Source organism: Hemitrygon akajei, chromosome 30 (assembly GCF_048418815.1).
Source record: "Hemitrygon akajei chromosome 30, sHemAka1.3, whole genome shotgun sequence".
Lineage (NCBI taxonomy): Eukaryota > Metazoa > Chordata > Chondrichthyes > Myliobatiformes > Dasyatidae > Hemitrygon > Hemitrygon akajei.
Genome location: NC_133153.1, coordinates 31,714,342 through 31,728,170, shown reverse-complemented (window position 1 = coordinate 31,728,170; position 13,829 = coordinate 31,714,342). Strand labels below are relative to the sequence as shown.

The 13,829-nt window shown below is 43.9% G+C and overlaps 1 protein-coding gene across 6 annotated transcripts in view; it reads right to left on the bottom strand.

The window, feature by feature from the left end:
- Positions 1 to 800: 800 nt before the first annotated feature.
- Positions 801 to 13,829, bottom strand: part of rlbp1b (retinaldehyde binding protein 1b) — a 48,424-nt gene continuing 35,395 nt past the window's right edge. For all 6 annotated transcript variants that reach the window (XM_073032850.1, XM_073032853.1, XM_073032849.1 and 3 more), the window contains 4 exons: positions 9,164 to 9,342; positions 5,392 to 5,550; positions 4,451 to 4,561; positions 801 to 1,394 (listed from right to left, as the gene is read on the bottom strand). In XM_073032850.1, coding sequence (XP_072888951.1) covers positions 1,242 to 1,394; positions 4,451 to 4,561; positions 5,392 to 5,550; positions 9,164 to 9,342 — 602 coding nt within the window. In that variant the 3' untranslated portion in view covers positions 801 to 1,241. The remainder of the gene's footprint in view (positions 1,395 to 4,450; positions 4,562 to 5,391; positions 5,551 to 9,163; positions 9,343 to 13,829) is intronic.

The window sequence follows — 13,829 nt, the reverse complement described above, 5'->3', positions numbered from 1 at the left end:
TGTGGCTCCAGGTAGCTGTTTGCATGTGACAGTGGCCACACTACTTCGACAGGGAGGCTAAACCAGGTGAGGGTAGTCAGTGGCCTCATAGCCTGGTGAAATAGGGCCACGTCTGTCCTAGCATGCAAAGCTAGCTCTGGTGGATTACGCAGATGAGATCAACAGTGAGATCCAACGGCCAGAAAGGCAGTTCTGCAATGTTTCGAGGAGAGCAAAGCAGATTGCATGGCTCAGCAATAAGTCATGGTCTTCCAGTGCAACCAAGGAAGACCACAATTGTGACTGCTCGTACCGCGGGACCCGGACTTCTGAGGTTGAGAGAGTGGAACTGCCCCAGTGCAATAGCTTCTCCAATTTAAGAACTCTCCCGCACAGGTTTCTTTGTGTTGTTCACATCATAAGAGGAACTGCACAAATCTGTCGTTGTCAGATACAGTGGCCAACCAACCAACTGTACATGCAAGGTGATCAAAAAATCTGCAAAGACGTATGAGATGATGCACAATGGACTCCAATCCTCCAACCAGTGGAACTGCATTTTACTCTTCATAAAAATTCTTATATTTGCTTATTTTAATTGTAATGATAAAGGATGAACTGGCTTAGTGGTAGCTACTGTTGCGTGTTCAATAATATTTGAGTAATCTTGCCTATATACTGCTTAAGTATTCTTGTTCATTTAAATAATTCATCGTGGGTTATATGTAACAATACTTCAATTGCACACATCATGCTTCCACCTGATACATGTGAGCCTCTCTAAAAGTAAAGACGAAGCAACATTGTATTTTTGGACTCTCTGCATCTTCCTTTGAATTAGTTTAATGTTTTGAAGTTACAAAACAAAACAGTTACAGCCTGCCATCAAACCACATTTATATAGGGAGATTTCAAGAGTGGTCATTGTATATGGTGCAGTGCTTTGCCTGGACAATTTTGAAAGAAAATTCCACAGATCATTTAGCATTTGTGGGGAGGGAAAATGCAGTTAATATTCCATTAGTTATCTTTAATTAGTTACCTGATGGAGGGCCGCTGACCTGAAATGTTAACTGTTCCACTCGCCACAGATGCTGCCTGTCCTATTGGGCATCTCCACCACTTTCTGCAATTATTCCAAATATCCAGCATCTGCAGGTTTATTTGTTCTTTGAAAACCAAGCTCCTGTGGTAACTAGTCTGCAAACAGCTCCCCCAGCCCCTTCCCTATCTAAGGCTTTCTTCAATGCTTTCACCAATAATTAAAGGGTAGTATCTTCTGACTCAGCACCAAAGATTTTCTCAGCAATTATTTTGCCATCATATTTGGGTTGATTCCCTCCAAAATCCTCTGGGAGAATATCAATATCAATCTCCTTAAAGAAACCTTCCAGCTCCTCACCGTGGACATACACCTGGAAGAAATATTGACAATTATTCATTGCTGTAAATAATTTAAGATGCTACCAAAGCTATATTTTTGCAGAAATTGCGGTCTCATCAATATTAGACCTCAAGTGCAAATAATTGGCAGAAGTCATCAGGACAGACTATCACCCCACTCCCGCCCTCACTCACTGACTCTCTTCCAAACGATTGGCTCAGAGAAGTGTCCTGAAGATCAAAGCCCAAAGGTCTATTGGACGTCCAGAAGTCGAGGCCCAGTGGCATGAACCCTGAGTGTGTCCACAGGGGACGTTGAAAGCCCAATTTCTGTGAATCCATGAGTCCACTGGAGGATGGGGGTTAGAGGACTGTGTATGTACTTGGGTGGGTGGGAAGGAGGGAGGAAAGGTTTGCTGTATTGTTGTTGTTGTTTTATCATTTGGCATGTCCTGACTATTTATTTACCTCCATAGATGCTGCCTGACACATTGGGTTCCTCCAGCATTCTGTGTGTGTGTGTGTCTGTTGCTTAAAACCTACACTGAATGTTTTTCCTAAAGAGAGACGGGCATGGGATTCATGAGATGTACTTTGTGTGGAAACCTTGTGCCAGTTTTGTGGGCGTTGCCCGGTGTGGGTTGTTGTGAGGAGACAAACCAGGCCAAGATCCAGTGGTGTGAGTGGGTCTGTGACACGATTCAGGGGGCAGGTCAGATGGACAGACTCTGGTGGGGAGAAAACATGAAAAATTCTCAACACAAGAACACAAGGAAATAGGAGTAAGAGCTGGCCACCAGGCCCCTCAAGCCTACCCCGTCATTTAACACAATCATGGCTCAGTTAGTTCCCTTCTTCTCTGTGACTGAGCCAATCTATTGGTACGAGCCAAGCAGGATCTTTACACAAGAGACATCAAGATACGTATATACACTATTTGACACCTCGGTCCCTACCTGGCTCTCTCAGTGCATGGGGAATTTATCACAAATTTTCCTATCTGCCCAATCACGTGACCCCCATGACATATCACACTTGGTTTTAAGATTAGATTCTTTTGTAGCCAGACAGAAACAGGCTGCTAATCAAAAGCATTGTCAGCCCTGTGTTTGTATAAGAGAGATAGTGACAGCCTTCTGATTGTACACTTTATTTGATTTTTAAAGAAATATTATAAGTCTGTTGATTCAAGGGAAAGAACAGTTCGCATAAGAGGATTTGAGGAATAGAGTCTGGGAGTATATTCTTTATTGACTTGTATTCTCTATTTCTCATGATCTGACCAGAACACCCTCACAGCAAAATCATGGAAATACAGTTTATGTTCCAGCTCTACCTCACCATTAGCTTCATTTTGCATGTCAGGTACCTGTATTATAGCAGACCGTTTGTTTAACATTCACTAGTCTAACGGAATCTTTCAAAGGACAACGTCAATGACTTCAGACTCAGCTGTTATTTTTAAAATTCTTAGGGATGATTTTGGGTTCAGAAAGGGGAGTTAGAGGTCAGATTAGGGTGTCTGGCTTTTGTGTCTTCTGCCCAGTGGGAGCGGAGAGAGAATGAGTGGTGTGGGAAGAGTCATTGATTCTTTTGGTTGCTTTCTCAAAGTGCAGGCAAAGTCAAAGTCAATGGAGGGGAGGATCCAAGATGGCACCAAAGAACAATGCAGCCAAAGGCGATGTTCTGCAGACAGTTCATGAAGCTACTTCTTTTACTACTTCATCTTTTTTTCAAATCTTCTTTCTACTACTAAGCTGCATGCAATTAGAACCCATGATTTACAGTTTGATGCTGTGCTTTTGCGCCGATTGAGTGATCTGGGGCTTTGTTCTCTTCAAGGGGTTTCAGTGAGGTTTGGAGTGAAGTGTGCCTGGAAGCCTCGAGACCGGGCCTGAGCCCATGATCAACTCCATTGCTTCTCTCCGATTCAGGGGTTGATCAAGGTTGAAATCAATGAGGATGAGAGCAGAGGACGGGTGGGTATTTGGTGCCGTCTGCCTGCATTCGACTGCTCTTCCTCTCCCTCACACTGGCTGCTCTCAGAAGAAAGTGCAGGAACCTTGGGGTTCACATTTCAAGGATTGATCAACGAGGTTGTGGAATCATTTTTGAGGACTTTGAGGTTCATTTTGGATGTTTCTCTGGATTCCGGCTGCTCCTTTTTTTTTGCCAGTTTTTGAGTGGTTTGACCGCGGTGATCGATGTGGATTGGGGCGCTTTGGCAAAGAATGGCTTTGTGTCCTTCGGGGTCACGGCACTGAACTGACCTAAACTGAATACTCAGCTCACGGTTTAACGTCTGATATTCTATACGTTGTTCACTTGCTTTCGGCCGTTTGTGCAAGTTGTTCACGCATTGGGTGTTTGATGTTTTCTTGAACGGGTTCCGTGGTGTTTCTTTGTTTCATGGCTGCCTGCTGGAGGACAAAACTCAGAGCTGTGTTCTGTATACACACTTCGATAATAAATGTTCTTTGAACCTTTGGTCTCTGTGATAGAATAGATGCATTCACAGCTCTCTGCAATTTCTCATTGCTTTGCTCGGAGCAGCTGCCATACCGACCCATGATGCTTGTGGAGAGGATAGTTCCTTTGGTACGTCCATAAGAATTGATAAGATTTTGCTGCTTTTGTCCTTACCATTTCATCGCCAATCAGTGTTCGATTGCTGTCTGTAAAGGGTTTGTATATTCTCCTCATGACCGTGTGGTTTGACCCCAGGTACTCCAGTTCCTACCCACATTCCAAAGACGTATGGGTTAGGGTCAGTGAGTTGTGGGCATGATATGTTGGCACCAGAAGCGTGGCAACATTTGCGGGCTGCCCAACACAGTTTTTCAGACCTGTGCGGTCATTGATGCAAACAACACATTTCGCTGTATGCTTCAATGTACATGCAACAAATAAAGCAATTCTGTCTTTCTTTCATCTTTCAATATGTGCATGAGCAATTTCTGCATTCAGAGCTGAGAATTGCATGGGGTATCTAAAAAATGTATGCACAGAGCATTACGGAACAAATCTTAGTTGGGATTTCAGTGAGAACAATCGGTTAGAGGAACAATCTCTCTTGTCATGTACTTACCCTCTCCAGAAGTTTTCCCTTCAGGAAAGGCTTGACCATGTTGTAGGTGGTGGTGAAATACCAAGGCTGATGGATGAAGTGTACGGCTTTAAACCGAGCAGGGAAGGAGTCCTAGAAAGAGAAACAGACGTCAAACTATTAAACTCCTCTCCATTTTCTTGTCTGATGTATATCTAGTCTGGGAGAAGGTGTCATCTTCTGCTGTTTACTCTCTGTACTCCTGGCCAATGGGCGCAAGGCTTTCAGTGCTATCCTGAATGCTGCTTCTTCATTTTGAATTTACGATGGCAAGAGATTCCCAGGAACTGGTGGGGATGTTATAGCTTTTTAACTTTGAGAACATCCTTGTCTACCTGGTAAGCTCTTACTACAATAGATCTTGTAATATTCCTTTAGTTTCATAGAAAGTGGATCTAAGCAGGTGCTACACCTTGCCCAAGGGTGACCTGCAGGCTAGCAGAGGGAAGGAGCGCCTTACACCTCCTTTGGTAGAGAGGTATCTCCATCCCACCACCCAATAAGTCAAAATAAAAGGAACTTTTAAATTCCTTTAAAAGGAAATTAAAAGATAATAAATGTTCTTTCAATTTCCAACACAAACCCCTCACAGGGGTGCGGCACAATAGTGTACGGGTTAGCACAAACACTTTACAATGCCGGCAAAGTGTTTAGATTCCCGCTAACGTCTGTAAAGAATTTGTACGTTTCTTCCCGTGATGGCATGGGTTTCCTCCCACAATCCAAAGACATACAGTTAAGGTTAGTGAGTTGTGGGCATGCTATGTTGGTGCTGGAAGCGTAGGGACACTTGCAGGTAGCCTGGCACATCCTCACTGATCTGATTTGATGCAAATGATGCAGTTCACTGTATGCTTCAAAGCACATGTAACAAATAAAGTTAATGTAATCTTTAATCCCTCGTCGTTGCTTCTGATGCTCACCTGAAGCATGTCCACCATTTTCTTGAGTTCTGAGGTTTTAATGCCAGATGCTTGTTGCATCGTAAATCCCTTAAAATTTTCGATGATGCAAAATCCATTGATCTGCGTCTCCTCGTTCTCAAGAAGTCTCTCCAGGATCACACAGTAAGCGCGTAGGATCTGACGAGAAAGAGAGCGGCTCACATCACACCCAATCATTTTTATGGTTCAGCTCTCTGAAATGAAAGCTCTTTCAGTAAAGCTCACTGAGGTATTGCACAAAATGGCACCAGCACTGAGATTCCTCCGCTTGATCATTGTACGTTGGAATGGAAGAATGGGGATGACCTCTGATGGTTAGATAACCAACTAATCTAACACTGAAAACATTGAGCACTGCTCTTCACTGAGTCATGTGATTTGTGCTTGGTTCATGTGGGACATACTATAATTAGAAACGGGAAGAATATACCTGGGATTTCTACTCCTATTAAGTAATCCCTGTTGATAATGTGTGTGATTAATGGGGGGAGGGCAGAGGAAAAGGAGAACAATGTCATTCAGAGTCAGATAATCTATCTATCCATGGCCTCCTCTACTGTTAAGATGAAGCTACACTCACGTTGGAGGAACACCACCTTATATACTGGCTGGGTAGCCTCCAACCTGATGGCATGAACATTGACTTCTCTAACTTCAGTTAATGCCCCTCCTCCCCTTCTTACCCCATCCCTGATATATTTAGTTCCCCCCCTCATTTTTTTCTCTCTCTCTGCACATCACTCTGCCTGTTCTCTATCTCCTTCTTTCTTTCTCCCTAGGCCTCCCGTCCCATGATCCTCTCCCTTCTCCAGCTCTGTATCCCTTTTGCCAATCACTTTTCTGGCTCTCAGCTTCACCCCAGCCCCTCCAGTATTCTCCTATCATTTCGGATTTCCCCCTCCCTCTCCTACTTTCAAATCTCTTTCTGTCTTTCCTTTCAGTTAGTCCTGACTAATGGGTCTCGGCTGGAAACATCGACAATGCTTCTCCCTATAGATGCTGCCTGGCCTGCTGTGTTCCACCAGCATTTTGTGCGTGTTGCTTGAATTTCCTGCATCTGCAGATTTCCTTGTGTTTGCCAGATAATCTTCCAATGCTCAATGCTGAGAATCAGCCATTTTTTTGAAAAAGTGGGCAAGGACACATCCTCATGTGAATGGCACTCAATGTTCATCTTTGCTGGGATTGTGTTCACTGGGATCTTCTATTGTTTACTTATTTATTTATTGATACAGTGCAGAACTGATCCTTCTGGCCCAACAAGCTGCACTGCCCAGCAACTCACCTATTTAACCCTATCCTAATCTCAGGACAATTTACAACGACCAATTCACCTAGTAACCGGTACATCTTTGGATTTTGGGAGGAACCCGGAGCACCTGGAGGGAACCCATGCACAAACAACCCTTCTTACAGAGGATGCCGGAATTGAACTCTGAAGTCTGACTCCTTGAACTTTAATAGCGTTGCACTAACTACTATGCTAGCACATCACTTTGGTGCAGATGCTGAAAGACTTTTTGAGATGAAGATTTGGTCCTCTAATTTCCCTCCACATGACAGGTGCAGATAGAACCTCCCCATCCAACCCAAGCCAGAACGACTGGTGTAGCTGCTCTGGTTAACACAGACTGCTGTGTTTTACTTCCCCTCAATAACAATTCATAAGATCGCCCACGACATCCTGAAAAGTTGCAATCTAGGGGCTTAAGCCATGGTAAGAATCTAAAGCCCCAAATATTATACCCCATACATCCCCTTGCCAGTCTACTGTGTCTCCCCATCTAAGAAAAGATGTGCTGGCATTGGAGAGGGTTCAGAGGAGGTTCACAAAGATGATTCTGGGAATTAAAGGGTTATCATACGAGAAATGTTTGATAGCTCTGGGTCTGTAATTGCTGGAATTTAGAAGGATGAGGGGGGAGGTGGTGAGGTCTCATTAAAACCTTCCAAATGTTGAAAGGCCTAGACATTGTAGATGTGGAAAAAAAATGTTTCCCATTGTGTGAGAGTCTAGAACAAGAAGGCACACCCTTAGGATAGAGGGGCGTCCATGTAAAACAGAGATGCGGAGAAATTTCTTTAGCCAGAGGGTGGTGAATTTGTGGAATTTGTTACCACAGACAGCTGTGGAGGCCAGGTTGTTGGGTGTATTTAAGGCAGAGCTTGATAGGTTTTTGATTGACCACAGCTTCAAAGGTCACAGGGAGAAGGCCAGGGAGTGGGGCTGAGGAAGAGAGAAAAAGGATTAGCCATGATTGAATGGCAGAGCAGACTCAATGGGCCAAATGGCCTACATCTGCTCCTGTGCCTTATGGTCTTATGATTTTATGGTCTGCCAGTTAGTCTAGTTATTGAATTTTCAGGGCTTCTTATGTGAGTCTTGGCCACAAAGACTTCTCTTTGAAAATAACTCCAGCCACCATAACATCACACTCCTGTGGTTTGTGGATATGCCTGGAGCAGACAAGAGTCTTCAACTTGTAAAACCCATGTACAATTCAGGACAACGTTGGAGTCATTTTAACTCACAAGTGTAAAACTCAAGCTCATTAGAGACCATGTTTGATCTTCTTCATGGTCATGAGGATTGAACTGACGTTCGGGTGGTTTTGATAAGGGTTTGGCCATGAAAGCAGTAAATTACCAGTGGTTATATACTAATGTATTTTCCATGACTAGGCCTTCAGATCGGGAAAAAGGTAAGGAAAGGGAAAAGTCCAACAGCATAGAGAGTTACTGCCTCACAACACCAAAACTCCAGGGTCAAATCTAACCTTGGATGCTGTCTACGTAGAGTTTGCCTATGACCATGTGGGTTTCCTCCAGGTGCTCCGGTTTCCTCCCACATACACTGGAATTTAGAAGGATGAGAGGGGATCTGATTGAAACATATAAGATTATTAAGGGATTGGACACACTGGAGGCAGGAAGCATGTTCCCGCTGATGGGTGAGTCCAGAACTATCTATCTATCTATCAGAGTTTAAGAATAAGGGGTAGGCCATTTAGAACAGAGATGCGGAAAAACTTTTTCACCCAGAGAGTGGTGGATATGTGGAATGCTCTGCCCCAGAAGGCAGTGGAGGCCAAGTCTCTGGATACATTCAAGAGAGAGTTAGATAGAGCTCTTATAGATATTGGGGTCAAGGGATATGGGGAGAGGGCATGAACGGGGTACTGATTGTGTATGATCAGCCATGATCACAGTGAATGGCGGTGCTGGCTAGAAGGGCCGAATGGCCTACTCCTGCACCTGCTGTCTATTGTCACATTCCAAAGATGTGCAAGTTGGTAGGGAAAGTATTCACAGTTAGTTATCCCTCCTGTGCACATAAGTGGTAAAATCTGCGAGGAGTTCATAAGAATCTGGCAAAGTGAGAAATTATATTAACATAGAACTTGTGTAAATGGGTGGTTGATGGCTGACACAGAATCAGTGAGCTGAAGGGTTTGTTTCTAAGCTGTTTGTCTCTTAAACACCCTTGGAACAATTGCTTGGAAACATCCTTTTTGGTATTCTGTTTGAGGCTGTGACACACAAGAATCAGAACTAAAAACAGAAAATGTGGGAAACACCCTGCAGGTTAGGCAGCATTTTGAAGAGAAAAACTACGTTACAGTCTGACCTGAAATAATAAGCCTGGTGCTTCCAAACCTGTTGGATGCTGCTTGCATTTTCTGTTTTTTATTTCAGATTTCCAGCGTCTGCATGTTTTGTTTGATTTCTCACCCGATGCAAGTACCGTTACCTCATCAAAAGTAATTTCCTCGTAATCCCAGTTTTCGATCTTGAAGAGCAAGACGACACGGCCGTACTTATCCCGGTTTGTGAGAATGCCGGGGTAACCCGCCTCAATGGTGCAGCGGACTGCCTCTGGTGTCAGATTCTCAAAAAGTTCAGGGTATTGTTCACGGAAACGCACGTAGCCTAGTGGGGAGAGAAAACTGGGTTAATCAGCCTATTTGTGTTGGTATTGCAATGTCAGTATTGACGACATTGGTTCCCTGGGTGGCAAATTTATTATATGAGTGGAAGTGAGTAGACTAGGTCAGGATTTTAGAAGAATAAGAAGAGAGATTTACAATGCATACAAAGTGCAGGAGGAACTCCAGATCTTGGCCCGAAATACCAGCTGTTCATTCCTGCCCGACTTGCCCGATATCTGGATCTGTTCCTCCAGATATCCAGCATCAGCAAAATCTCTCGGGTTTAGAGATATTTACAAAGCTATTTTATTTATTTAGAGATACAGCATAGTAACAGGCCCATCTGTCCCAATGAGCCCATCCGAATACACCCATGTGACCAGTTAACTTTGGAATGTGGGAGGAAACCGGAGCCCCTGGTGCAAACGTAAGCGCTGATGGGGAGAATGTACAAACTGCTTGCAGACAGAGGCAGAATTGAACCCGCATTGCTGGTGCTGTCATGGCATTAAGGTAACCACTACTCTACAGTGCTGCCCTTCTGAAGAAATTTGGCAGGCAAGGTTTATGGAGGATGCTTCCCCTCTCTTGAGGAATCTAGGACCAGGGATAAAATTACAGGATAAGGGATAGCCTAACAAGGAGCGATATCTTTACTCAGAAGGTGATGAATCTTAGAAATTCTCTACTCCAGATAGATGTGGAGGCTGAGTTGTTATGTTCACTAAAGCAGAGATCATTGTGAGAGAACAGCTCTACTAACTACACCTTTGAAACACAGACAAAATGCTAGAGGAACTCAGCAGATCAGGCAGCACCTATGGAGAGGAATAAAGAGTTGATGTTTCAGGCCGAGACCCTTCATCAGGACTGGGAAGGAAGGGGAAGGAAGTCAGAATGAGGCTCTACAACTTATGCCATCTTCGACAGGATTCTATCACCAAACACATTTTTACCTCCTTCTCCCCCTCACCCCCCCCCCCCCCCCCCACAACTCCTCACTTTTTGCAGGGATTGCTTTCCTGTGATTCTCTTTTTCGATCATCCCTCCACATCTTCTCCCTCCTGAAAGTGCTATACTTGCCTGTTCACCTTCTCCCTCACCACCATTCGAGGCCCCAAACCGTCCTAATTGAAGCAACACCTCACCTGCAAGTCCAGCATTTTATGTGTGTTACTCTGGATTTCCATCATCTGCAGCTTCCCTTCTGCTTATAACTACGGCTCTGTGCTGCTTTTTGCCGTACACGCTGTGGCTGCTTTATTAGGTACACCTGTACACCTGCTTGCTTATGCAAATACCTAATCAGTGGCAGCAACTCGATGCATAGAAGCATGCAGTCATGGTCAAGAGATTCAGCTGTTCAGACCAAGCATCAGAATGGGGAAGAAATTTGATCTGAGTGACTTTGACCGTAGAATGATTGTTGGTGCCCGTCGGGGTGGGTTGAGTATCTCAGAAACTGATGATCTGGGATTTTCACACACAACAGTCTCTCGTGTTTACAGAGAATAAAGGCACAGAAAAAAAGCATCCAGTGAGCAGCAGTTCTGTGGGTAAAGACACCTTGTTAATGAGAGAGGTCAAAGGAGAATGGCCAGACTGGTTCAAACTGACAGGAAGGTGACAGTAACTGAAATAACCACACCTTACAACAGTGGTGTGCCGAAGAGCATCTCTGAATGCACAACACGCTGAACCTTGAAGTGGATGGGCTACAACCGCAAAAGACCATGAACATACACTCAGCGACCACTTTATCAGCTACAGTGGCCACTGAGTGTACAGTATATTCTGCTTAATTCTTTAGCTGGTGCAATAAAACGGTGCTTTCTGCTGATGATCAGTAGCCAGCACATCTGACTCCTTGCAGTCTCAACCATTCTTCAGAGGGATGGTAGATCAGCAGGTTTTAACCATTTCGTCTCTCCTTTATTTAAAAGTTTTCTGGATTTTTTTTAGGCATCAGAATTTACTCTTCTTCCTGCTCTCAGTTGTTTCTTTCCTGGTTTGCTCTACTGACAGACAATGTTTGCTGTGTCTCCTATGTGATAAAAAGAACCTTATGTTTGGAGAAGCCATTAATTAATTCAAAAAAGATGGACATTCCCATGCCAAATGTTGGGCTCTTTTTCAAGAGCAATTACTGTACAACAGACCGAGGAAACAAGTCTCCAGTTTAATGAGTATCTCGGTCAAGTGACCCCTTTCTCATCTAGTGATTAGATTTTGAGGGAGGTTTGAGTGTGGGACTCCGCAGAAATCAAATCAATTGTTGGTTGTGATCCAGTTTCCTGTATATATTGAGAGAGCCAGAGCCAGGATGAAAAGAGAGGTGAAGGCAATTGCTGTTGTGCCTCTGGGTGAGAAGGGTAAGCTTCTGCAGCTGGTTGGTCAGAAATTTCTCCAAATGAGAGGTGCTTATATATAAGTCAGTTGTGATGGTAATGACCCCCCCCCCCCCCCGCCCTGGGCAGCCATTCAGTGGTCAACCTTACATGTACAAAAGCAAAGGTATAAAATATTAAAGATTAGCTTTATTTGTCACATTTACGTCGAAACTTACAGTGAAATGCGTTGTTTGCATCAATGACCAACACAGTCTGTGATGTGCTGGAGACAGCTCCCAAGTGTTGCCATGCCTTCAGTGCCACACACTCAACATTTTGGGAACTGCTTCTTCCCCTCCACCATCAGAATTTTGAACCCATGAACACCACCTCACTATTTTACTCTCGCAAACCAAGATTAAAGAAAGTGGTCCCTCAGGTTCCTGTGAAATCTTTTCTCTCTCACTTTAAATCTGTGCCCTCTAGTTCTTTAGTCCACAACTCTGGGGGAAAAATAAGACTGTGCATTCACCCTGTCAATGCCTCTCATGAATTTATACATCACAATAAATTCATAATAAGCTCGATAAATTTCTAGAGATATGCCATGGAGATCTGGCTGGTTTTCTTACCATCTGGTATGGAGGTTCCAGTGCACAGTACTGAAAAACAGGGTTATATCCAGCTCCTTCATAGGCACGAGCCTCCTACCATAGGGGACACCTTCAAAAGGTGGAGCCTCAGGAAGGTGGCATCGGCCGGGAAAGTCCCTCACTATCCAGGACATGCCCTCTACTCATTACTATCATCAGGGAAGTTATACAAGAGCCTGAAAACACATGCACACAATATTTCAAGAGCTGCTACTTCCCCATCACCATCAGATTTTTGAACCCTTGAGCACGACCTCATTATTTTACTCTCTTTTTGCATTATTTATTTATTTTTATATTTCTTGTTGCAACCTATGGTAATTTTTTAATATATTGTGTTGTCTCAGTGCTGGAAAACAATAAATATATCAACGTATGTCAGTGATAATGATCCTGACTGGCTCTGACTCTGAGGATATATTATCTGGTTTGTGCCTTGTATCTTGGCAAAGTAGCAGAAATCCATCAACCAAATCCATGTCTGTAAAGATCCTCTTGTTGTCGAAACAAGAATAAGGTGGCCAGCCATGGGTGTCCACACAGTATTTAGCACACTTCTCTGAGGATCGTCACCGCCTCACAGTGGAGAGGCTTATGTGTTCCTGAGATCCCAAGAGTGATGCTAGCTCCTGGTCGGCTAACCCCTGATGGTAAGGTCAAGGGGAGGTTCCAGACAAAGAGTGATCCAACAAAGACCTCAACAGTAGAGCTGGCAGCAGATGATGACACCCCTCAATGGCAGTGAAGGTGGAGAAGGGCTGCAGTCATTTTATAACCCATGCCGTTGGACCCTGACACCAATCTGTCAAGGACTGTGTGGTGGCTGCCCATGCATTAACTTCTCCATGTTAAACAAAGTCACGCACGGTTGTTTTCCATTAATGGAACAAGCCCTTAGAAGAGCATCATACTCGACTGGAATGATAGCACAATTGCTATTTCCCACAATGCCATCTCAGCCGTCAAAGCAATTGTTCATTGATATTTATTGCTTATTTATTTATTATTATTTCTTCTTTTCTATTTGCACAGTTAGTTGTTCTTTGAACTCTGGCTGATCACCCTCACTGGGCAGTCTTTGATTCTGTTATGGTTATTATTCTGTAGATTTATTGAGTATGTCCACAAGAAAATGAATCTCAGGGTTGTATATGGTGTCATACATGTACTTTGATAATGAATTTACTTTGAACTTCATTGCTGGAGCTATTGGCTGAACTGAGTCCGAGTCCTCCACCATCTGGAAGCAACTTAGATGTGAAGGTTAATCATCTCCTCATTCACAAACCAGTAAAGATAAGTCTGTCAAGAAATGTGGAGGTGGCTCGACCCAAAAGTAGAGCAGCGGAGAAAATTTAGTGGTGAGCAATAGCTTTCATAGTCGCCTGCAAAATTGTGGCACAAAGGGCCACAAAACAAGAGAGAACAGAAACTAAACATGACAGGCAATAAGGTAAACCTTATGCAAGTAGAATGCAGGTTAGGAGCAGTAGGTTGAGGCCAG